Here is a 25,494-nt window from a genome sequence, read left to right as displayed (position 1 = left end):
TTATGAATGATTATAAAATCTACCAAGGATTAGAATTAGACTGAAATTCAACTGGACTTCCAGCATTTTCAGGATAGTTTCTTTTGAAACATTTTTCTACACTTATTTTATTTAACTTCGAACCCCTCTTATCTTCTTCTGATTAATTTCGATGCGGGTCCAATGACAGTTTAACTTTCCCCCGGGACAAACTTGACCTTCACTGGTTGGGTTTTTATTGGCGGTCAAGCTGTAGATCCTGGCTACACAGGAGTTGCAGCGGAGGGAACGAGAGGTGGGAATAGTCCCGTAACTTATTTAACTCATATGAGTGTGGTGTAAATTACCTTTCCACGTGTCACAATTTCAAAATAAGTTGAGAAACAATTTTATCAAAATACCTGCTTAATTTCGAACCAAGGAAAGTTGGTTTCGTAAATACCTCCAAAAGAATTTAGCAATAATTAGGTCAGTAGGAAATTCCACGTAGTACATAAATAGGGGCCAAATAATTGAAACACCAGTCTGTTTGTTTGGTTTCAACAATATGTTGTTGAAGATAGTGTTTATTGTAGCAATAGCCACTGTAAGTATGAAAATGTATTTTTTAACTTGAGTATGAGCCAAGTGTGTAGAGTCGTAGTTTTCTTGCAATAAGCCATAAGTCAGACTAGGACCATGGTCTTACGCCCGTATTCACAAACATTACTATGAGGTCTCACAGTGCGCGTGGACGCACAGGGTGACACACGAACCAGTCACAGAGCTCTATTCAACGCTGTGCGTCGTTTTGCTACTTCACTTAAGCAAGCATCGTTTGTGAATACGGCCGTTAGTATCTAAGCCAAGTAAAGAGTCGTGATTTTCTTGGAATGAGCCATCTAGGACTATGGTCTTTTTTTACGTCGGGAAATGCTTTGCGCATACCCACTGGTCTATGGGGACGGCCAGTGGGTTATGTGGGACTAGGGTTGCCAGGTCCAAAAACACAAAAGCCGGACTCTGTGCTTCATTTGGCCGGACATTTTACCCTAAAAGCCGGACATGTGACGGATGCAATTAGTGTCATAGCTCACGAGTGAGTACTGTCATCGTATCATCGGTTGCCCAACATAACATCCTGATGCGTGCGCTTCATATTATTCTGTGGCTCGACTTTTGCCTGGCGCAGCAGGCCAAATAAAAAGCCTAACAAAAGCCGGACAGGCCGGACAAGACAATATTTGGCCGGACAAGACCGTAAAAAGCCAAACATGTCCGGTTAAAGCCGGACGCCTGGCAACCCTATGTGGGACTCTCCCGCTAACGCTTGTTCCCTACGAGTCACACCGAGTACCTAACTCTGTTACTCAGTGGGAATACTTTGCCCAACGAGTCACACGTTCAGAAAAAATTATGTATACAGGGTGGAAACGATAAGTGATCTCACTCGATAATTTCTAAACCATACAAGATATCGAAAAACTGGTTACTGACCCTGAAAGTGCTTTATGAACTCTTTCAAACGGTACCAATAACAGGTTACAGAATAAACTGGAAGTATCTGAAAATTCAATGTTTCCAGCTTCCATACTAAATGTATGCCAACCACACAATATTAAGTGTAATTTTTTAAAATTAAATAATGAACCTAAAAAAAACTCGTAAATTGCATTTTTATTTAAAATTATTCAAGGAAAAAATTAGTTTTAGGCTTTACTTGCTATAAAGTGTTGTATCAAGTATCAAGAGATGAGTGCCATGACTGTGGTAGTACTAAATGTATGGGGGATGGAAACATTGGATTTTTGGATAGATCCAGTTTATTCTGTAACTTAATATTGATACCGTTGGATAGAGCTCGTGAAGCACTTTTAAGATCAGTAACCAGTTTTACGATACCTTCTGTAGTTTTTAATATTATGAGGCTGTACCAAATGTATGGAAGCCGGAAACATTGAATTTTCGGATAGATCCAGTTTATTCTGTAACCTGTTATTGGTGCCGTTTGAAAGAGCTCGTAAAGCACTTTCAGGATCAGGAACCAGTTTTTCGATATCTTGTATGGTTTAGAAATAATCGAGTGAGATCACTTATCGTTTCCACCCTGTATACATATTTGTTCATAATTTCGTTTTTTTTGTGCAACCTTTCTTCCTTTAGTTAAATGCCAGTATATAATATCAATCTGGTAGGTAAAATACCTACTTCTTTAATAGTATTAAAAGAATAACCATAGAAGAATACCAAAACTAAACGTATTTAAATCCACTTTGATTTAGATTAAAGAATTAGCTCGTAACATTCGGTACCATTGCCCTTAGCTAGACAATAAACTCTACAATACGAGGTATTTAAAAACTGTTTTTGTGTGTTGTCTAGCACAGCGGTTCTCAATCTTTAGGGCCCGTAACTAAGTCCTGACAAGACTGAGAGAAATCAGGAATTCCAAGAAAACTACGATTCTACTACACACTTTAGTTCATTTTATAAACTAAGTTTTATTTTAAAGATTAGAGACGAAGAGAAGTTTGCATCTTTATTACTCACCACACATAGCTTGCAAAATCATAAATCAAAATCAAAATTATCTTTATTTATGTACCTACTAATTAAATTAGTATCTACTTACAAATCGTCAAATGCTCTTAAGGAGCCTATACATGTCTCATTATTTTTGCCCTATCAGCACTTTATGTCATCATCATCTCAGCCATAGGACGTCCACTGCTGAACATAGGCCTCCCCCAATGCTTTCCATATTACCCGGTTGTACAGTGGCGGCGTAGCATGGGTTGGCACCCGAGGCTATCACCCCCCCCCCCCCCCTCCGTCACAAATCCTAAGGCACCCCCTGGTATCCCATCTGGTACCCCAGGTATTGAATTTTGGGGTTACCTACCAATTCGAAGATTGAAAGACAACCCCCGTATCATGACATAGACCGCAGACTTGCCATGCAGATGCGCCAGTGAGTACTAATCTGCGCGATTTGTGTCACCCCCTGATGCTTGGCACCCGGGGCGGACCGCCCCGAAGTTTGAGCGTTTCTCACAATCTAGGGGTTAAAAGTACGCAATATTCACCTTTGACCTTTCGACTATTGACACGACCTTTACAACCTTACCAAGCGTATATTGAACATCAAACTCAGCAAAATAAATAAAAACCCACGCATAGTAATGTAAATAAACTCTGAAAAATCAAATCACGCCCACATAAATTACAAGTATCCATCCATATCTACCATCTACAGCAGGGGTGGCCAAACCGTTTGTTAGTCGTATACCTCGAAATCAAAAAATCCTTGTAGCTTTGCACCTATTAGCATTTCGCCGCGATATGAAAATTTCTGAATAGATTTTTATTCTTGTAGTATAATTTTTGATCGCTAATTACAATTGTCTAAAAAATTCATAGTAGATTTACTTTCCTGCCTGTCTTCACTTAATAAATAGGCTATTGATAATACATGCTATCAAAATTTGCTACTGTTGTAATAATCTGTTAAAAATATATGCTAACAACAAAATATACTACCGATATTACACGCTACAACAAAAAACGCTATCACGGTAAAATGCGCATAGGTGAAAAGCTACAAGGATTTTTTGATTTCGAGGTATACGACTAACAAACGGGCCAAACTTTTGACCTGCGAGGTCTACTTATGCTCGAAAATATTTCTTGCGGTCGACTGCAAGGTAGAGTTTAGAAGAGTGAAATAAAACATTTTAGCAACAACAATACTACCACGTTACGACCGACCGAAGCGTGTAAGAACCTATATTTATAGGTAGATAGATAGTCAGTGTTCTTGGCGCGAATAGTACGAATAGTAAGAATCAATATTCGTAAAAAAACTTAAAGAACTTTTAATTTCCAAACACTATTATGCTTTAAGCGAGTATCTCAATGATAAATTACTAGGTTCTAACTTCTGATACATCTTTCGGTTGATCTGGGGTGGTCCTCCTCTCTCCTAATTGCAGTGCCCTACAGGGCCCATAATGCTCTAATTTTAAGTACATAATGGATGCAATAAAATATTGAGTATTGAGTATTGAGTACATTTTAAAATAAGTTCAGTTTATCTCTTGGTCATCACTGTTCTACAGGGTGAAATTGAAATCGTTGGCATCGATCTGTTTAATACTAACGACCGTATTCACAAACATTACTACGAGTTCTCACAGTGCGCGTGGACGCACAGGGTGACACACGAACCAATCACAGAGCTCTATTCAACGCTGTTTCGACTTTGTGTTTGTGAAATACGGGTGTTAGTGACCGTGAAACAAAATGTAATAACATTGACATTGAAATATCTGGGTCAAGTTTATGATAGCTTAGCATTTTTCATTTCAGCACAACAATGGAAATATTCACGTACATGTAGCACTACTACTTACGATCGCTAGATCATTTATAGCGATTATAATGAGTTTTAACTACTTATAACTAAACGTAGGCCTCCCCCAATGACTTCCACATTGCACGGTTGGTAGCGGCCTGCATCCAGCGCCTTTCTGCTACCTTTATCAGGTCGTCGGTCCACTTTGTGGGAGGACGTCCCACGCTGCGTTTTCCGGTACGCGGCCTCCATGTTCCGCAGTGGACGTCCTGTGGCTGAAATGATGATGATGATGATGAACTAAACATACTTTCTACTTTTTTCTACCTGGAAGGACCCTAACCATACTCACCGTCCGGGGGTAGAAAACGAGCTATGTGGGACTCGAACCCACATATAATAAGACTAGCAGTGCCCGCGACTTCGTACGCGTGAAAATCATTTTTGCTCTGCACTTATTACTCGTAGCGTGATGGTATATACCCTATAGCCTTCCTCGATAAATGGGCTATCTAACACTGAAAGAATTTTTCAAATCGGACCGGTAGTTCCTGAGATTAGCGCGTTCAAGTAAACAAACAAACAAACTCTTCAGCTATATAATATTAAGTATACAAGAGCTCGCTACCACCAGGAAACACTTTTACTGAGTTACAGAGAAAATTAAATGTATCTTTATTTTTACAGGCACAATGTCAGCTGCTCACCATCCCACCTCTACCAATTCCACCACCAGCGATCTCAGCATCAGCAACGGCTTCAGCTTCAGCTTCGATAGTTGAAGATATTTACCCACCAGTTTACCCGCCCTTTAATTACCCGTTCCCAAATTATCCCCAACCTAGCCCTATCAATTATCAACCCTCTAAACCTTCTCCACGCTCACAGTATCTTCTACCTCCTCCTCAGCCAGTATTTGTTGACCAGCCATCAGAAATCTCAGTTTCATCGGTAGCTTCAGCTTCGATAGTTGAACAAATAGCGCCGCCAGTTTACCCCCCATTTAATTACCCCATCCCAAATTACCTGCAATCTTCCCCTGTCGTTACACAGTCCCCAAAACCACGTTTACCGTTTCCCCAAAATCAGTCACCAGAAATCTCAGTTTCATCGGTCGCTACAGCTTCGGTAGTTGAAGAAATAGTCCCACCAGTTTACCCTCCGTTTAATTACCCTATCCCTAATTACCCTTATAATTCCCCACCCATCATTGCACAACCCCCAAAGCCACACTTACCATTGCCCTATCCTTCACCACCAAAAACTGTTCAGCCGCCACCAGAAATCATACTCTCATCGGTTGCTACCTCTACAATAATTGAAGAAATAGCCCCGCCACCGTTTATTTATCCCACCCCAAATTATCCCCCTCCTTCCCCACCTATCATTGTGCAACCCCCAAAACCGTTGCCCTACATACCTATACCAAAACCTTTACCAATACCTCATCCAGTGGTTGTTAACCCGCCTCATCCAGTAGTTGTAACCCCGCCAGCCATAGAAATATTGCCGCCAGTGCCGCAAATTATCCCGCCAGTGGTTGTGCCAGAAATACCGCTGCCAGTAACGTGCCCGTATCTTTCTGCATTTGCATCGCCGTTTCTGCCAATTCTGCCACCAGCTTGCACGGAGTGTTGTCGTTGCCAGCATTTGAGGAAGATTCCTATCGCCCCGCCAATGATTTAATTCATTTTGATTAGTTTGTTTTATTAAATAATAATAAATAAATAAATAAGTAATAGCTTTATTTCTAAGAGTAGTACAGACAAAAAAATTTCAGCGGCCTCTGCACTAAGCTAACGCTTGTATCGCAGCTGCCAAATAACACAACTCTAAAAAGTAAATTACAGAAGCAGTCAGACAGTTTTATTTTTATGCTAGTGGCAAAAATAATATGATATAGGTAATATTAAATGTTGTTTTTTTACTTAATATCCATTGTTTAAAACATTGGGTGTCGCATTTTTGCTCGCAAGATTACTCAGAGAAGATTTTGTGAAATAAAATTATTATGACCTTTATTCAAGTTTTTTATTATTTTCCATGAATTAATTTCTCATTTCATTAATGAAGCCCACTGCTGGACGTAAGCCTGACTAAGAACATGATAGATTGTTACATTAAACTTTTGCCAACCGTCTTGAGATCGTCAGTTCATCGAACAGTGTCTTATCAAAATTAAATAATGTAATATGATGTAAGGATATTGAAATTTATCATTATTGGGACATGAATTTCAGATTGGTAATGTTGTCAAACACTTTACATAATATTAATAAGACAAGTTATTACATTAACGTTTATGTAATCGTAGATAAAAAATATTCAAAAAGGTAAAACAAGTTTATAAATTTTATTTAAAAGCGGTAGTAGATAGATACCATAGTTTATTCTAGTAAAACAATGAAGGAGAATATAATTTATTGTTTTATAATAAACATTATATTGTTAGCGGTAAGTTGTCGTAGAATTAACGTTATTTTTTAAAGATTACTTACTCCAATATAAGTTTAATACTCAGTTGTTCAGTATCTAGGTGTTTTTCTATAAATCATGCATTGATTACAGTTCACTTCTGCCGAATACTATGAGTACTCCAAAAGCGTCAAAAGGTACTACAAGAACTATCCAGAGATGACGTCATCTGCCTCCACCACAACAAATATCTACAGCACAAGCCCCCCACCTAACCCCCCTATGGCATATGCCAGTCCTGCCCCAAGCACACAAAATGGTGTAAATCCAGTGGTAGTTAAAGGGGCATACGCTACTCAAAATCCGTATGGGAGTCAACCAGTCGTGTACCCGCCAAAGAGTGAATTTGCCCCGCCAAGCAATAGTTACCCTACCCCGCCAAGCGCTGGTTACTTGCCCCCGCCAAACGCTTACGTGGCCCCGCCAAACGCTTACGTGGCACCGCCAAGCAATGCATTTGCCCCGCCAAGCAATGCATTTGCCCCGCCAGTCGCGCCACCAAATGCTCTGGCATTCCCACCGCCAGTGCCAGTGCCGCCACCTATCCCACCTCGCACACCTGCTTCTCAGTCGAACTCTAGGTATAATAGGAATATGAAAATTCCTCCTCCTTTTGTGTAAGGTGTATTTTGTTGTAAATTATACTTATTTATTGAAGTTTTGTGAGTTTCATTTTTTAGAACGAGATGACGATATTATAGTGTTACTTAACCTAAGTTTAAGTTAACATTATAATACCTAGTTATATTGGATTAGTAACAAAGTCTTTATAATTTATAAACTACGTTTATTTGATAAATACTTGATAGTATGAAGTTGTAGAAGATCTCTTAGCAAAATGGTTCTTATTGGAGCCATGTAGAGCCATTTTAACTATTGGCAGAACATTTTAACCATCGTAAAAAAGAAGACTTTAGATGCAGCTAAAACACTGTAAATATTGTAAACAAAAACTCAACTGAAGCTGAGCTGAGGCTTTTTGGGGTGAATTTCAACATTTAAAGCAATCATATAAGAATCTATGACTGAAATTGAAAAATCTTGAGCGAGTTTCGAGCATTGTAATACGAACCCTAAATTCGTGATTGCTTCCTCGAATCAAAATCTATACCTACCAAGACATTATATCGTTTAACTCCACTGAAATGCAAACTTAATTTCGTTCAATTGCCAACTGTTTATTCCAAACAAGCTTCTATTCCAACCAAGCACTAACACGAGCAATGACCTTCTTCCCGCATCGATTGGCTCAGCTTTCAGCAAGGACGCCCAAGGTCGCCCTTCGCTTGAAGGACGCTCGTGTTGTATCCAGGGCCTTAGCTAAGGGGTGGGGGGCATTATAGAGATTGCCTTAAACCTACTATTTCTTGGTAGAGTCAATGCTCTAGTAATATTATGATGTTTATAATAACAAACTATTAATGGCAATAAGTTTTTAGTCTGATAGCACAGAATAGAACCTTATTGTTTCCTGAATGTAAATAGATTTTAACCTATTTAAATTAATACAATTATGCAACGCGAAAGTTTTAAATTACTTACCTATTGTTTCTTTCTTTCTAAAATTGCCGTACCTCAATGACCATCGAATATGTTAGTTAATACAGTATATTCATAATTTAATATTTAAAAATACTATACTCGTAGAGCAGAGATTTTAAATAACTTAGGATTAAGCAATGAATCATGTAATTCTTTCGGAAGGTTATTTCATTGCGTCAAATGATTAAGTAATAATTACCCTCCTCCCCTTTTTACTGGTTGTTTCCCACCCTCCAACTAAGGGAAAAGGAGGAGCCTGAAAATCAGCGCGGGGTAGGGTATGCTTGACCTCGCATATGCTGAGCCTCATCCTTTTGCCTCTTATGTTTTTTAATGTAATTTTTTTTGTTTATATTTCTATGTTTGTAAAGCATGTAAAAACGAGCCTATAAAGTATTATCTTATCTTATCTTATCTTAATAGTTAGTTAGCTACGTGGTGATAATAACACATGGTAATCCATACTTACTAAATAATAAATTAGCTCTATCTGTCTGTGAACCTGGATGAAAATTTGGTATAGAAATAGACCGAGATCTGAAAAAAACATAGAATAGTTTTTCCTTTTTTTAAAGTGTTCGTGTTACGTGTCCCAAGTATGCGATAAACTAAAGTTTTTCTGTGATAGACATTTATGAGTTTGAAGCCGTGATTCTTGCTACTTGCCTCATTTTTGTTGTAACGACCGCTATCCTATTTTAATTTCGTCCTGGCTACGGCCCTGTTTCAGTCGAGGCTTCACGTGCTAGCGTTTCCCCAGGTACGTTTAAAAATAGATCTGACGTCAGCTCAAAGGTTTATAAAGAAACTGTTTTCTTTATAAAAGTAATTTGAATGGTACCTATCATGTTGAAAATAATGAGGGTTCTTGGGAAAATAAATAGTATTTTTTATATTCTCGTCAGTCTTATAAAACTGTGATTGTTTAATTAATGTTCTAATTTAATTTAATGAGGACAAAGTAAGGTTTAATAACCTATAGTATAGTCGCAAACCACTTAGAAACAATATCTGTTACAAAAATGTACCTAAACTTAACTAAGTAACAATTTAAGCTATTTTATGAGCCAAATATTGGTTTTCAAACAAAAGATATCATAATCGGTCCATTATTTTAGTTGCCAGTTCACTTTAACAAAATGTTCTCTAGCATTGACATCTACATTTTTAATAGAAGTAATTTCGAAAAACTTTCCTACATTACAATATTATTACTAGTACAGATAGATACTATCTCTATCAGTACAGATGGTAATTTCACAATAAATCACAATGTGAGAGAGCATGTTTCTCAAAATAAAGTGAAAAGATAATTTTTGATTCAGTTATAATAACACGTTCTAATGATAAAAGACCTCTTACTATCGATTTAAATAATCGAGATAAATAAAGTTTAAAAGATAAAGTTTACATAAAACAGTTATCGGATTTAAAAACTTCTCAGTCTGTGATATATCCCAATGGGGAGATTATTGAGTTGAAACCCAATATGGCGACTATTCAGCCATATTTTTTGCTGATGCAGTTGTTGTTCGTGCAGGTAAATGCTTGATTTGTTTTTTATTTAGTAAAGAATGTAAAACTTTGTTATAATTTTAACAAAAAAGAGTCTGAACTCTTTTTATTATAATTTCAATTTTATCAGATTTGAAATAATTGTAGACCCAGGGAATAACAAAAAGATGGCTTTACCCCTATTTATAAAAGGGAGACACCCTTACCCATGTGACATGCAAATAATAAATAATTTGAATTTGATACGTGCTAATTATGTAACCAAAAGCTGTGCTGTACAAAATACTATTGCCATAGCGAGAACGATAGGTATTTGTGCTCAGAGTACAGTATTAAGTACTATAAATCCAAATGTAACTCTGTATGTCTGTAACGCTTAAGAATATTTTAGTTGAAAGGATACTTAGTTTAAGACTTAGGAACAAACTTAGGTAATAAAAAATTAATTAACCTGGATTGTAAATTCCACAGAATGTGTTCAGCCAAATCGTGCCAATCGGGAATGGATGCTTCTGCCAGAAGCCACCGGTGCCTCAGAACCAGGTGATCAATCTTCAGATGCCAAATCCTGGCTGCAACTGCCAAAACAATCTGCCATACAACGTGCCAGTGAACTTCAACAACGTGCCAATCAACAATTTGCCAGTCAACCAGCTGCCAGTTGTGAATGGCATAATAAACAACGGTGTCCAACTCAACAGGAGACCTCAATATGCTAATATACCAAATTTTAACTTACCAATGGGTAACTTACCAATTATTAATAATCTGCCCTTAAATAATGTGCCGGTTTACAACAATATGCCAGTGCCCAATATGCCAGTAGCCAATTTGCCAGTATTCAACAACTTGCTGATTGGCAATAATCAGCCAGTCAACAACATACCGCAAAACGGGCTCCAAATTAACAGACTGCCAGCGTTTAATAATATCAACATTGGCAATAATATGCCAGTAAGAAATAATCTGCCGATACCGAATACTTTCATCCCTGGCATGCCAGTTGCAAGTAACATTCCTGTAAACTGCTTAAACGGCAATGGTTTAGTAAATCTACAAAATTGTATACAAATGCCGAACACAGTAAATCTGCCAATCCCAAATAATATACAAATTAAAAACATCAATCCACCACAGAATTTCAACGTCCAACCCGTGAACAATTTGGTCTTTGGCCCGCCAAGCAACTTCCAAATCCCCAATTTACCTATTGGCCAGCCAAACAGTATTCAATTCACGGACGTGCCAAGCGGAATTCAACTGAACCAGGTGCCAATGCCAAATGGGTTCAATCAGCAAAATTATCAAAATGGGCAGATAAATAGCGATTGTTCTTGTAACCAGCCAAGTATGCCAGTTGTAGTCGAAAATGGCTTGGCCAATCAGCAAAACAGTGGGCCAATAGTATCGATGAATGGACTACAGCTTGGCGGGCTTGGCGGACTTGGCAATCTGCCGCTGTTTAATGGCCTGCCAGTCATTGGCGTGCAAGAAAGCGTTGTGAATCTGAATCCGCAGTGTAATTGCCAGAATTAATTTATGTTAAGCAATTATTTATTTTAATAAATATTTAATTTATTTTAATTATTGTTTCATTAACTACCTCTTCAAATATTGTACGGGATTTTAATTAGGGGAGGCCTAGAAACATTTCACAAGGTGGACTGACTACCTCATAAAGGTGCAAGCCGCCACCAACCGGTCATTATGGAAATCATTGGGGGAGGCCTATGTTCAACAGTGGACGTCCTGTGGCTGATGATGATGATGATTGAAACAATTTAATCCACTTAAAAGAGCTTGAATTTCATAAAACTTTTTCCGGTTTTGTCTGATCCAAGAGAATTTACGTATAGGTACTATTTAATGCTTATTTTTCGAAAAGTGACCGTCCGTATTCACAAACAAGTCGAGCGCACAGCGTTGAATAGTGCTCTGTGAATGATGCGTGTGTCACCCTGTGCGTCCACGCGCACTTTGAGACCTCATAAATTATGTTTCTGAATACGGGCGTAAAATTGGTTTAACATTTTCATTACCTAGCCTCATTGTGTAAATAAATATCAATTAGAATTTCTTAGAATAATAATTATTCTAGTTAATTACCTAAACGAAATAATATATTTCTCAGTTCTGTATGGTGCAACTAAATTTTATTTTTGCTGATTGAAATGTTGTACCTACCTAGTAATTAAATTCCAGGAAAGGCAACTTATCTTTTTATATGTAGTGTAGGTATGTAGTAAGTTCAATTCCAGGAAAGGCATACTAATCTTCCTTATATAAAAATGAATTGCTGTAAGTTAGTTAGTCTTGCTAAAACTTGAGAATGGGTGGGCCGATTTAGGTGTTTTATTTTTGTAATGCTTGTCGTAGTCCAGGGAAGGTTTATGATGAAAAAATTTTGCAGCAATATTAATGTAGACAAAACTGATATAAAGTTCACAGGGTTCAATTGCAGTCAGAAATAATATTAAACTATGGTTAAGGTGGACCGACGACCTCATAAAGGTAGCAGGAAGCGATGGATTCAGGCCGCTACCAACCGGTCATTATGGAAATCATTAGGGGAGGCCTATGTTCAGCAGTGGACGTCTTATGGCTGAAATGATGATGATGAAACTAAGGTTTTTGGTTTTATATTAGTCAAAATTAGTTTAATAAGTTTATATCGTAAAAGAGAGAGGAAATAAAGAAATAGAATGATCAGAAAACAATACAATCAGGTCGTCAGCCTATCGTGCAGGTGGCCACAGATGTTTAGTACTATCGTTCGTTCGTTACAGCCAAATGACGTCCACTACTGGACAAAAGCCTTCCCCAAGGATTTCCTTAAACCGGTCCTGCCCGCATCCAGGTTCCTCCCGCGACCCTCACCAGATCGTCGGTCCACCAAGTCAGATGCTACTTTAAGTCAGTAAATACAACAAAAATGATTAGAAATTTACGCAATAGGTAGGTGGTGCATTATCGGATAGAGGTTTATGAAATTGTTTACAATGTGTAGTAGAATAAACTGCTTAATAAGCACGTTTGATTTAACTATCTATGCAGCTTGTATCAGTTTTATAAAGGTATGCTGACACGATACATTAATATTAAAGTTACAAAATACAAAGAAAATACATAAATAAAATTGACCCATATTGACAATAAAGCCTTAAAATGTGATAGGCCTTGGATATAATTTTTACATCATCATTTTAATCAGTTTCATTCAAAAATAATTAATTGCTAAGATATTCTATACTATTTTATTATAAAATCTAAAGCTTTTGTTTCCTCAAACCGCCTGGGCAGCGCTGCAGCGTGAAGAATATAAATCCTCTATTAGCTTCTCGTAAATAAGAGAAGATCGTCGTCCAGCAATGGAGAAAAAATGAACTGAAGGCGAAAGTTAGCTATCCCCCGGAACTACTCAACCTTCACTGGTTGGGTTTCATTGGAGGCCAAGCTGTGGATCCTGGCTACACATGAGTTGCAGTGGTGGAAATGTGTGGTGGGATAAGTCCCTTTCTTGGTGGAAGTTTTCGGATTAAAAATAGATTAGGTAACTATATCTGCCACAAAATTCTAGAAAAATTTAATGATGCATGAGCAGAGGGCATAATACTAAACCCACAATTATAATTAATCCATTCAATTAATCTGGGTCACGTTTTGTCTATAAAGTGAAAACTTAGAGTATATAAATGCTTGTATTTCATCAGCAATTCTAGTAATTGCGTATTAATCAACAATGTTTCGTATTCCATTCATTTTCTTTTTGATCGGTGGGTCAATGGTAAGAATATTAAAATCAGGTCATTTGGTTTCTCTCTCTAATTTACTAGAGACAAATAGAGGATTTGACCTATTTTTTCAACAAATGTCAGAATAGATGGGAAACTCATACTATCATACGATAGACAGATAAGTATGTCTGTCCAATATTTTGTCACGCCTATACCAATCTTGATGAATTCATTTGAATGAAGATAATAGAGAAAGAAGGACCTTTATGAAAGAAGAATTTTTAAAATACCTAGTCAATAAATAAAATACTAATAACTAGCTTTCCACCCGCGGCTTCGCCAGCGTGGTATTTTGTCTGTCACAGAAAAACTATATCGCGCGCATCCCTGTTCCAAAAACCGGGATAAAAACTGAGAACGAATAAACTCGGGACTCAAACTATCTCTATGCCAAATTTCATCAAAATCGGTTCAGTGGTTTAGACGTGAAAGCAAGACAGACAGAGTACTTTCACATTTATAATATTAAGTATAGATAGTATAGATTTATCTAGTAAGGAATCTGAAAAATAAAATTTATGAAGTAAAAAAAAGAGATCTAAAGTTTTACCTTTATGAGGTCTTATGCCCACCTTGTGGGTAGAGTAAACGTCCTGTGGCTGGCCTCATCATCTTATGATTATGAAGCTTTTGCCTTCCAATTATTTAATTACAATTTGAAAATAATAAATATCTTGAAATAATCAAACTGCGTAAGGCGGGAATTGAACCCACGACCTTACGCTTGCCGGGCGACGGCTCTTCCTTCCAACTGAGCTACTTAGACACTGGATGAATTAATTAAAATTGTAACCACAAACTAATCACCATATTTTCAGATCATGTCCAAGGCCGATCTCCTGGGATCCTTGCCCATCGATCCTCTGTCCATCGTCAGCTCTGTGACGGACAACCTGCCTGTCGGCGATGCTCTGGACTCGGTTACTGGTCTGACTGAAATAGTGGGCTCTCCTACGCAGGTAGGGCGAAAGATTATGAGATATTTAATAGATACGGGACTATTCCCACCTCCCTTTTTTTTTCACCCCTGCAACTCCTGTGTAGCCAGGATCTACAGCTTGACCGCCAATATAAACCCAACCAGTGAAGGTCAAGTTTGTCCCGGGGGAAAGTTAAACTTTCATAGGACCCGCAATTAAATTAATCAGAAGAACATAGGAGGAGTTCGAAGTTAAGGTTCGACTTCCCTCCGTTGCAAAGCGGATGACAGGTGACAAACAAGGGTTTGGTAACCTTTATGAAAAGATAGATGTAATAGATAGATGAGACATAATTTGACAAAGAAAACATGTAAAGACTTTTTAGCATCATCATCATCAGATCACTTAGTCTCCAACACAGGAAGGCGACCCTCCCGATCTGAGAGGGTCCAGGACCAGAGGCAAATAGAGGATTTTTTTTTATCCACAACGAGGAAGCTGGCCTGTATCTCACCTGATGGTAAGTGATGATCAGGCCGAAGGTGGACCCGGGACCTCTGCGTCTGAAGTAGGTGGTCTTACCACTTATTTGTCCTATCCTCCTCTCCTGGATTGAAAAGGCAAGGCTCATAAAGGTCTTAACGTTTTTTTAACTTCTCTACAATTTTTTTTAAGCATTTGATGACATGTAGGAAGGAATCCTTGGGGGAGGCCTTTGTCCAGTAGTGGACGTCATTTGACTGAAACGTGCGATAGAGATAGATAGGCCAAAGGAAAAACATACAACATTTTTTTAAATAACACGAGCGCGATAAATAGTGATTTTGTGACGTAGGCGAGCAAAAGCTAGTTTTCTTTACAAAAAATAGAGATTTCTTCGCAGTTGACAGGTTAAATTTGACTTTGACAGGTACTTGAAGTGGTGGGAAATCTGCCTGTAGCAGGAGGGGTGGTGGACAAAGTCACCAAGGTGACGAAGGTGGACCCGAAGACCTTGATCAGAACGTTGAGGCTCCTAGCACTCCTGGGGCAGCTGTAGAAGAGAACAAAGGACTATCAGACTTAAGGACGTTTTTGAATAAAGGTTATTTTAATTAAGGGATTTGTTTTATTTTTCATCATCATCATCATCTCAGCCGTAGGACGCCCACTGCTGAACATAGACCTCCCCCAATGCTTTCCATGTTACCCGGTTGGTAGCGGCCTGCGTCCAGCGCTTTCCCGCTACCTTTACGATGTCGTCGGTCCACCTTGTGGGTGGACGTCCCACGCTGCGTTTACCAGTACGCGGCCTCCACTCCAGAACCTTGTTGCCCCATCGGCCGTCAGTTCTGCGTACTATGTGCCCTGCCCATTGCCACTTCAGCTTGCTAATCCGTCGGGCTACGTCAGCGACTTTAGTTCGTTTACGAATCTCCTCATTTCTAATTCGATCTCGTAAAGAAACACCGAGCATAGCCCTCTCTATAGCACGCTGTGCAGCTTTGAGCTTTTGTGTTTTATTTTTACATAATTGTAATTTGACGGAACCACTGGATGGAGGACGTAGTATGTCGCCTGCACACACCACGTCCCCATTATGTAGACCGACCATCTTCACCGAAGTAAATAAATAAATAAGTAAATAAATAAGTACCTGGACGGGCAACGCAGCAAGACCGTTCGATTTGGAATTCCTTGGGGGAGGGCTTTGTCCAGCAGTGGACGCACGTCATTTGGCTGAAAAAACGAACCAGATAGACCGAAAGAAAAACATAGTTACAACATTTTTTTGACAAACATTAAGTACTATGAGGTCTCACATTGCGCGTGGACGCACAGTGTGACCAACCAATCACAGAGCTCTATTCGGGCTTCAATGTTTGAAAACGGTTTTGAATAAAGTTATTAAATTAAGAGAATTTGTTTTATTTATACATGAATAGATGGATACAATGTAGTTACCTACCTGGATAAATACAGCTATCATGTTAAGGCTTGGTATTTCTGCTAAAGTAGGTATTTCGCGCTGTCAAAATCTGCGCGCGCAATACTTCGCCGAAGACAGCGCGCCAAAGAGCTCTCGCGGCTACACAGTATAGAAATACGCAGTTTGGAAATACGCAGTTGGTTAGGTTAGGTTGACTTCCTTCCGTTCAAGCGTCACACTCACAGCACTTTCTAATACAAATCATATCCAAGTGATACAAATTAAAACAACTTTCAAAATTTTTGGGAATATTTAGAATCGAATAAACATAGAATATAACTGCCAAAGTAAACACGGTTCAAAGAGGCGTGGCGTCACCCGACCCTCCGGAAGTTCCGCGCCGGCTAAAAGAATTTCAAGATTACGTCACCCGACCTATCGGTAGATCCTCGGGAGCTTGAGCGATTGGAAAAACATTTTATGATCAGTTACTCGTAGTAGCGATTATTTAGAGCTTGGATAATAAATTATAGTTGTTGCAATTCACAAAGCTTTGCATGTGGTTAATTACATTAATCAGTACACGCATCAATTTTGTTCAGTCTTTTTGTTTATTAATAAATAAAAATATCATACTAAAATTGCATACATATTTGTTTGTATTGGTCTGGGTGTTTTCTTTCTATAATTTATGTATAACGTATGTACGGGGCTCTGTATCGAAAATCACTATGAGCAATAAGCATCACACACGGTTACCTGGAGAGCATTACCGCAGCAAAAAGCTTGCCATCTTAAATGAACGGTATAATATCGAGGTTTCGTCAGTACAGTTGCGAACAAAGGTGTTTGTGTAGTGTAGTTGAGTTGAGAGGTCAGATTATTGAAATAATAAAACGAACATTTTATTTTTTAAATACATTTTAAAAATAATTTACATTACAGATAACAATGAGAGGATGACATTGCAAGGTGGTGCCAGTCCAGTCTTAAATCCGTTGATATATGCTGCATCTGCCATGTTTTTAACTAAAAGATTCTATCTTGCAGTTTAGACTTTTATTACAGACCTCAGACAGTATTTTTGGAAAACTTTTACGCATGGTGGAGGAAGGGACGCTCTAGAGACTCAAGTCTAGAAGGAGTCACATGAACTCCAAGTTTTAAATCCGTTGACATCTGCTGCATCTGCCATCTTTTTGGCTAGAAGATTCTTCTATCTTGCAGCTTAGACCTTTAGCTACAGACCTTAGACGGTATTTTTGTGAAAATTCTTACGCATGGTGGAGGAAGGGACGCTCTAGACACTCAAGTCTACAAGGAGTCACATGAACTCCAGTTTTAAATCCGTTGACATCTGCTGCATCTGCAATCTTTTTGGCTAGAAGATTCTTCTATCTTGCAGCTTAGACCTTTAGCTACAGACCTTAGACAGTATTTTTGTGAAAATTCTTACGCATGGTGGAGGAAGGGACGCTCTAGAGACTCAAGTCTACAAGGAGTCATATGAACTCCAGTTTTAAATCCGTTGACATCTGCTGCATCTGCCATCTTTTTGGCTAGAAGATTCTTCTATCTTACAGCTTAGACCTTTAGCTACAGACCTTAGACAGTATTTTTTATTATTTATTTGTGTCAGTGTGCTCTTCTAAAGAGTGTAAGACGATTGTATGTAGGTACTATTAAAATGTAATTTTAACTCATTGGTTTTGTCTTATATTTTTGAGGAATGTACTATGTATCATGAGTAGAGTCTTCGTTTAAAATGATGCGAACGATTTAAATTTCAATAGGTAGACAAAATTGAATTAGTTTTAAGCTTTCTCCAGTAACACTGATATTATTATACTGTGACTCATCAAAGTCATCATTGTCAAAAATATTGACAAATCGCGAACTGTCACGCTCACGACCAAAAAACTGACACGCGTCCGTCCTCCGTAAGCGCCACCGCGCGACTGATTGAGATTGTCCAAGCCGTCATGGACGATTTTTCCACATTTTTTAACATAGTAACTAAATAAGACGCAATATAAAAATTTCATCCGTTAAAAGCCCTCAAGTTATTTCTGAACTTTAGTTTAGTAAAAGATTTAGAATCTCAAATCGCTTATTTTAAAAATAAAACCATAAATAGAAAACGAATAGAGGTAACTTTGGGAATTTATTCTATCGAGTCAACTTCATCAAATCGTGTTTCCATCCGTTAATAGCCCTAGAAAATATCCTCAACTATGCCCAATAAAAATCTTAGCCTTTAATTTTACTGTTTAGTACCTCAAAAATGAAAAATGAAAACCTCATTTTCGCCATTTTCTCTGCTACCCGGCCTTAACTGCGCACCTGGCAGCAGTGACGTCAATGAGAACATGAGAATACTCTTTGTTTTTGGTCTATCAAAATTATTATTATATGCGTCATACACGTAGTTCTATGATAGCACAATTTATATAAAATGGTCAACATACTACATCTCAATTTAATCTAATTTGAACATGGGTTACTCAACTGTTATTATTTTACTTTTACTCGTATGTGGCTATAAGGTAAGAAATGTATTAATCTATTTTTAAAATGCGAAAGTAACTCTTGTCTATTACGCTTTCACGCCTAAACTACTCAACCGATTTTGATGAAACTTTGTATACAGATAGTTTGAGTCCCGGGAAAGGACAAAGACTAGTTTATACCCGTTTTTGGAAACAAGGAAACACGCGGTAAAGTTTTTATGTGACAGATAAAGTTTCACACGGGCGAAGCCACGGACAAAAGCTAGTATTTTTATTTTTGTTTTAAATTTAATCATTATTTTATTTTCAGGTAGCCTCATTCTCATATCCATTGATTTCTAACCAGCGTTTGACAGTAATAACTCAAGAAGAACTAATAAAAAGAAGGGTTCACACGTTGCAAAGTCTGGCAACTGTCAGTCAACCAGTCAACCCAAGAATACAATACTGGCCGTTGCCAAGTCTGGCATACCCGACGTACCCAAAACTGGAATTGCCAGAAGTGACAACATTGACGGTGCCAAGGTTGCCAGAATTGAGGCCAGTAACGGTGGCAAGGTTGCCAGAAGTGAGGCCAGTAACGGTGCCAAGGTTGCCAGAAGTGAACAGGAATGTAAAGAACCCAGAATTGCCGATGCTGAAACAACTGCCAGCAATTTTGACGGTGGGTGAAAAGGTAATAATTATTTTAGCTTTAAAAATTTCAAAATTGTTCATGGTTGCAAGTGCGGTAATTTCAAACTCATTGGCACATTTTCCGAATGAATTCATTTCATATTGTTTCCCTAGGGCTTTTTCCCACGACGATTCAGTCTTGTCATTATACTGGACCAGTAAAAATAGGATTTCATCCACTATCTGCTTCCCGCGTAGAAACTCCCGTACCTGTAAAAAACGATATACCTACAGGGTGGAATTTTGTAATGCCACCTGGAGGGAAAATACTCTTAATACTGTAGATAGAACATTTAACTGAAAGTAAACATTCCTTTATTTTTGAAAAGAAAGAGAACTGCATTAAAAGATTTTCGAAAATATAATAATTAAAATAATTTAAGATTTCATGGTTTTCATTTCATTTGATTTAGGTATCATGTTTGTTAGAGAGATTTCATCCTTATACTTAACCCTAACGATCGATGTAATAAAAACACAGGGTGTCATTTTTAACAGATTTTAGTTGGTTCGATTCCCGGGTGTGGCAAGCAAATTTTTGGAAATCTTTGAATGCATTTCTATTTCTTTTCAAAAGTAAAGAAATGTTTTCTTTGAGATTTTTTTTTCTATCTACAATATTAAGAGTACTTTCCCTCCAGGTGGCATTACAAAATTCCACCCTGTATACTGTCGTGTGAACACAGTGTATAAAATCCAGTTTTGCGGAATCCAGTAATGCTACTTCATTGCATCCCTCAAAACTAGATTGCCATGGGAAAGGGCCCTTAATAAAACCTCAAGTATAAAGTTTTTGACTTCTACTAGCTTATTGAGGTACAACAAAGTATAATATTTTCTTCCTCTGCTAAACAAATCTTCTATATTTTCCAGAAAGAGACCAAAATAACTCCCCCGAGGATCGGAGCGGCATCCTCAAGCTTGCAAGGCTTGCTGAACGCTGCCATATCGAGGAACAAGCCGCAAGTTCAAACCACAGATTACAGCAGAGAAGAAGTCTGGAACCACTTTAAAGGCCTGCAGGATAGAGCTTCACAGTATCTTATAAAGTAATAACTAGAAATAAATACAAAAGGTAAGGGAACCATTTAAGCATTCTAACGCCCGTATTCACAAACATTACTATGAGGTCTCACAGTGAGTGTGGACGCAGCGAACCAATCACAGAGCTCTATTCAACGCTGTGAATTCGATTTGCTGCTTCACATAAGCAAACATCGTTTGTGAATACGGGCGTAAGAATTTACGGAACTTAAGCACTTAGACACCTATCAACCTGGAAAGGGATCGTCCGTATCAACTCGAGGTGGTCAGTATTCTTTGTATGAAACTCCATACTGCAACGCACACTTATCTGCAACGTAAACGCCTCGCCTCGCTGTTGACAGCGCGCGAATGGCGATGACAGCTCGCGAAAAGCGACACGATGTTGATCCCTTTCCGAGTTGATCTGCTATTACCTTTGTCCCACCACACTTTCCCAACACTGCAACTCTACAGGGTGGAATTTTGTAATGCCACCTGGAGGAAAAGTACTCTTAGTACTGCAGATAGAAAATTTTACTGAAAGAAAACATTCCCTTATTTTTGAAAAGAAAGACAACTGCATTCATAGATTTTCGAAAATTTTTCGAAAATTCACTACCATACCATAAAATTTTCTGTACATTAATTAAAATAATTTAAGATTTTATGGATTTCCTTTCATTTGATTTATCAAGTTTGTTAGAGAGATTTCATCCTTATACTTGACCCTAACGATCGATGCAATAAAAATACAGGGTGTAATTTTTAACAGATTTCAGTTAGTTCGAATCCCGGGTGTGGCAAGCAAATTCTTGGAAATTTTTGAATGCAGTTCTATTTATTTTCAAAAATAAAGGAATGTTTTCTTTGAGAAAAATTTTCTATCTACTTACAATATTAGGACTACTTTCCCTCCAGGTGGCATTACAAAATTCCACCCTATATATCCAGGATCTACAGCTTGGCCTCCAATGAAACACACAGTGAAGGTTGAATAGTCCCGGGGGATAGCTAACTGTCTTGGAACCCGCAAAAGTTAAGCAATCTGTGTATTAGCACAGAATAATAATAAGTACTACGTACAGAAGTTTTACTTCGCGATGGTATTTAAAAAATTGTGTGCTCAATGTCATTAACAATATGGTGTAATTTAGCCTGTCTCAAGAGTCAGGCACCATTTTGGTGACAAACGTCAGTGATCGGCACTGCGCCGAAGCTATAGGGCCGACTTCGGTAAAATGATGTGACGTGAGGTGCCAAACTGCGGAAAATAGCGGGGGGAAAACATGACTTAGCATGAATTATCATGAATAATATTAACTACTTATTTACCTCTCAGTGTCTTGAGGCAACTTAAAAAAGTACATTCTGTGTTTTTATTATTAATTAGGCAGTTAAATACTGCACAGTATTTAGTACACCATTTTCTTTATTTTCTTCCATCATACACAAGAATACGCGTGCGTGACTCAATGTTCGCTCGTATGTGAGGCCTTGTCGAATAGTATCCTGTAGGTGGACCATCGTGCGTGTTTTGTTTTCGATGTAAACTCGCGGAGATGAACAGGCCTGGTATTAGGCTGAGTAGATGAAGATTAGGGTATCTGGATCCTGAATGGTTGGATCCAGATGCCCTAATCTTCATCTACTAGGCTGCGTTTCCACCAGAGGTATGTGATAATGCAATGCAGTAGATAATTCGAATCCAATACCATCGAATAGGAAGAAACTTCAACCCATCGTTCAACCTTTAAATTCTTAGAGTCGATGCAGAATGTAGATCAAATAACGAAATGACGATAGTGAAATTGAATGCAAGCTTGTCAAACTCTCGATTCGAGTATACATTATAGAGATTTTTATTTTATGATCTAGATGATATAAGTAATAGTCTAGATAATCTAGTATCTAGGTCTGATCATAAAATATACGGTGTTGAAAGATGAAGATTAGGGTATCTGGATCCTGAATGGTTGGATCCAGATGCCTTAATCTTCATCTAATAGGCTGCGTTTCCACCAGAGGTGTGCGAGGATGCGTAGCGATGGATATGTTTGTAAAGAACGAATCACTCCATTTACCGAGGCGAAATAAATGAAGCGATTCAATTAGTTCATTATTTCTTCTACATCTCTGGTGGAAACGCAGCCTAAATGTAAGTATTTGACCTAGATGTAAAAGTTATTTTTAATTTAAAAGCAAAATCCTAAAAAAAAATATTTGCTTTTTCATCCTATCATTTGATATTTTTAAAATTTATCACAATCTTCAAGAGGTCTCTAACTTTGGTTAGAATAGTTACCCTCCTAGCAAAAGGTTCATGATTCGATTCCCAGCTGAAGCAATTAATTTCAGGCGAAAAAAGCTTCTGAAATAGGTATATTAGGTATTTTGAAAGAAATCAACATTAGGTAACAGAATTTACACGGAAATTAGTTACTATCTCAAACTAAATGTCACGTAACGTTCTTACATAACAATGATTGCTTATCAATTTGTATAAAAGGTAGTTATTTAATAATTCTATGATTATTTTCTAAGTTCATTTCTCATCATGTTGTTTATTATTTCTCTTGCAAGTGCGTTTGCTTGTCAGGTAAATTATTATTTTTATTTTTGTCATATTTTTTGTGCTTGAGGAGTACGCGATATTTTGACCTAGTGTAAAATATAGACCAATACTGTATAGCTGGATCACACTGATTCGCACTATTATTAACGAAATTAACATTTTGAGTAACGGAATAATTTTTGGATCACCATTAAAATTTTGTAAAAACACTTATTCTTATATCATTCAATTGTCACATCTCTTTTCTTAAAACTACGACTCAATGAAACCTATTTTCTTTATAAACTCCTTATTTCTTTCTTTTCAGATATCGTCTGCCCAAATACTGTCTCTAGGACTTCAAAATGGACAATTTTCAGCACCTGTACTGCAAAACGTCAATCAAAATGTTCAACGAACGATAACTGTACCAAGTAACAGCATTATACTGCAAAATAGCGGCATTAACAACTATGCCAGCAATCTCAACACCATTGGCAATATTAATTCAGGCATTGGCACCATCAGCACCGGGATTGGCAACGCCAATTCACTGAATTCGCTACAGCTGAGCAACGTGCCAGTGGGTTCAAATATTCAACTAATGAAGAACCTGCCAGTTACTGGCGTTGTTGCTAATAATATTGGAAGCAGCAATATTATTACTGTGCCTAACAATTTGGTTTCTACGAATGTTGGCTCCATATTTGGCAGCAACATAATAAGTGCTAATGTCGGAAACAATTTGGTTGGTGCCAATATTGGAAGTAATTTAGTTGGCGCCAATTTAATCAACACCAACTTGGGGTCTAACGTAAATAATGGCAACTGGGTTAACGCCAATGTGCCAGTAAACTTGGCAAATGGCTTCAACATCAACACTGGCACGTTTGCGATTGGTAACACTGGTTTGGCCAATATTTTGCCAAGCGGACATACTTGTGGCATCCAAATATTGGGTGATGCTTTGCAAGTTGGTGGCGCCGTAGACGTGAATGGTCAACTACCCTTCTACACGACTGTCAGTGTAAATGGTGTCCTGCCTTCAAGTGGTGTCGGAGTGGTCAACTGTGGTTGTGGTGGCCAAGGATCATAATTTAATTTAAACTTGTGATAGTAATTTATTAAATTAAATGTCTAAAAAAAATATTTGTTTTTTTTTTAATAATTTTAGATTTAATCATGTGAGAGAAAATTAAGAATAATACAAATAATTAACCTACATAAACTAAATATTTACAAATATTTACAAATAAAAAATATGTCCCAAATCGCTGTCCAAACAACGCGACATGGTGCCCAGAATGCTGGCTGCATTTCCGCGCTGAATGGCCAAACTGATTCGTTGGCCAAGAAATGCGCCAGCTCTTCTATCACCTGTACAGTCAATCAGGCGCTTGGCTAATTCCCTGTACAGGCGATGAGCACTTGGTCCCCACGGACCTAGCGTCTCGACCCCAAATGGCTCAAACATATTTGTTTTGACTTTTATTTTCATCTGAATCTCTGAAACGGAAGTCTCTTGGGATCTAGGCTCCGCTTTAAAACCGGGCAATCTGTGTTGGTGTACAACTGACGTCATAGGTTTTTAATGTTGTAAAAAGTATGTCAATTGAGTGTTGATGTCAAACAGTATACCTACACTAGAAACTTTATCAACGAATTTGAAACCACCAATCAATGAGGGTTTTCGCGAATGAAAGATCCGCTAGATGGCGGGACGTGGATGTGGGGTCTGACTGCTGCGTGATTGGTGGATTTTGACATATCTGTCAATGTCATGTCAAAAATAACCAATCATGCAGCATTTGGACCTTGAGTCTACGTATTGCCATCTGGCGGATTTTTCATTTGCGAAAACCCTCATTGACGTACTTTTTATAACTATCAAAACGAGACTCTCCCATAAATTTTCTCTATTTTGTCAACCCAATTAAACTACTTTTATCAATTGCAATGTAACCAGAAATCTTAATTTACAGGTAATTTAAAATTGATTAAGTTTTAAAGACTAGAAAGTTGTTTTAAAAAAGAGTGGTGGCAAATTCCCAATTACATAGTTTGATACCACGCAGCGTAAAACTGAATCAGTCGACTGGACGTAACGTTTTCAAAGAAAAGTATTATGAAGTAAGGATGCTAAATAATGCATTAGTATTTAGATGACTAGAGTGAACGAACGAACGAACTCTATCGGACTTACTCCCACCTACTTATTTGACTAGGAAGGAATACCGAGTCTGTCCTTTAATTTCTCTCTGTAAA

At 37.9% G+C, this 25,494-nt stretch overlaps 2 protein-coding genes across 2 annotated transcripts; both read left to right on the top strand.

The window, feature by feature from the left end:
- The first annotated feature begins 3,538 nt into the window (after positions 1 to 3,538).
- LOC135084756 (uncharacterized) lies at positions 3,539 to 6,190 on the top strand. The gene is made up of 2 exons (XM_063979495.1): positions 3,539 to 3,580; positions 5,000 to 6,190. The coding sequence occupies exons 1-2, from the start codon at positions 3,539 to 3,541 to the stop codon at positions 5,996 to 5,998; spliced, it is 1,041 nt and encodes a 346-aa protein (XP_063835565.1). The 3' UTR covers positions 5,999 to 6,190.
- Positions 6,191 to 9,792: 3,602 nt separating this feature from the next.
- Positions 9,793 to 11,380, top strand: LOC135084755 (protein PF3D7_1417600-like). The gene is made up of 2 exons (XM_063979494.1): positions 9,793 to 9,869; positions 10,316 to 11,380. The coding sequence occupies exons 1-2, from the start codon at positions 9,819 to 9,821 to the stop codon at positions 11,378 to 11,380; spliced, it is 1,116 nt and encodes a 371-aa protein (XP_063835564.1). The 5' UTR covers positions 9,793 to 9,818.
- Positions 11,381 to 25,494: the final 14,114 nt, after the last annotated feature.

This window comes from Ostrinia nubilalis, chromosome 27 (genome assembly GCF_963855985.1).
Source record: "Ostrinia nubilalis chromosome 27, ilOstNubi1.1, whole genome shotgun sequence".
Classification (NCBI taxonomy): Eukaryota; Metazoa; Arthropoda; class Insecta; order Lepidoptera; family Crambidae; genus Ostrinia; species Ostrinia nubilalis.
Note: the sequence above shows the minus strand (reverse complement) of the source record. Positions and strands in the feature narration are given on the sequence as shown.

What these genes read in the sequence shown, in the direction of transcription:
- LOC135084755 (XM_063979494.1), top strand. Translation starts at nt 9,819, where the DNA reads ATGGCGACTATTCAGCCATATTTTTTGCTGATGCAGTTGTTGTTCGTG. An exon ending in TGCAGTTGTTGTTCGTGCAG is followed by an intron (nt 9,870 to 10,315) that starts GTAAATGCTTGA and finishes TAAATTCCACAG; the next exon opens with AATGTGTTCAGCCAAATCGT.
- LOC135084756 (XM_063979495.1), top strand. Translation starts at nt 3,539, where the DNA reads ATGCGCATAGGTGAAAAGCTACAAGGATTTTTTGATTTCGAG. An exon ending in AAGGATTTTTTGATTTCGAG is followed by an intron (nt 3,581 to 4,999) that starts GTATACGACTAA and finishes TTATTTTTACAG; the next exon opens with GCACAATGTCAGCTGCTCAC.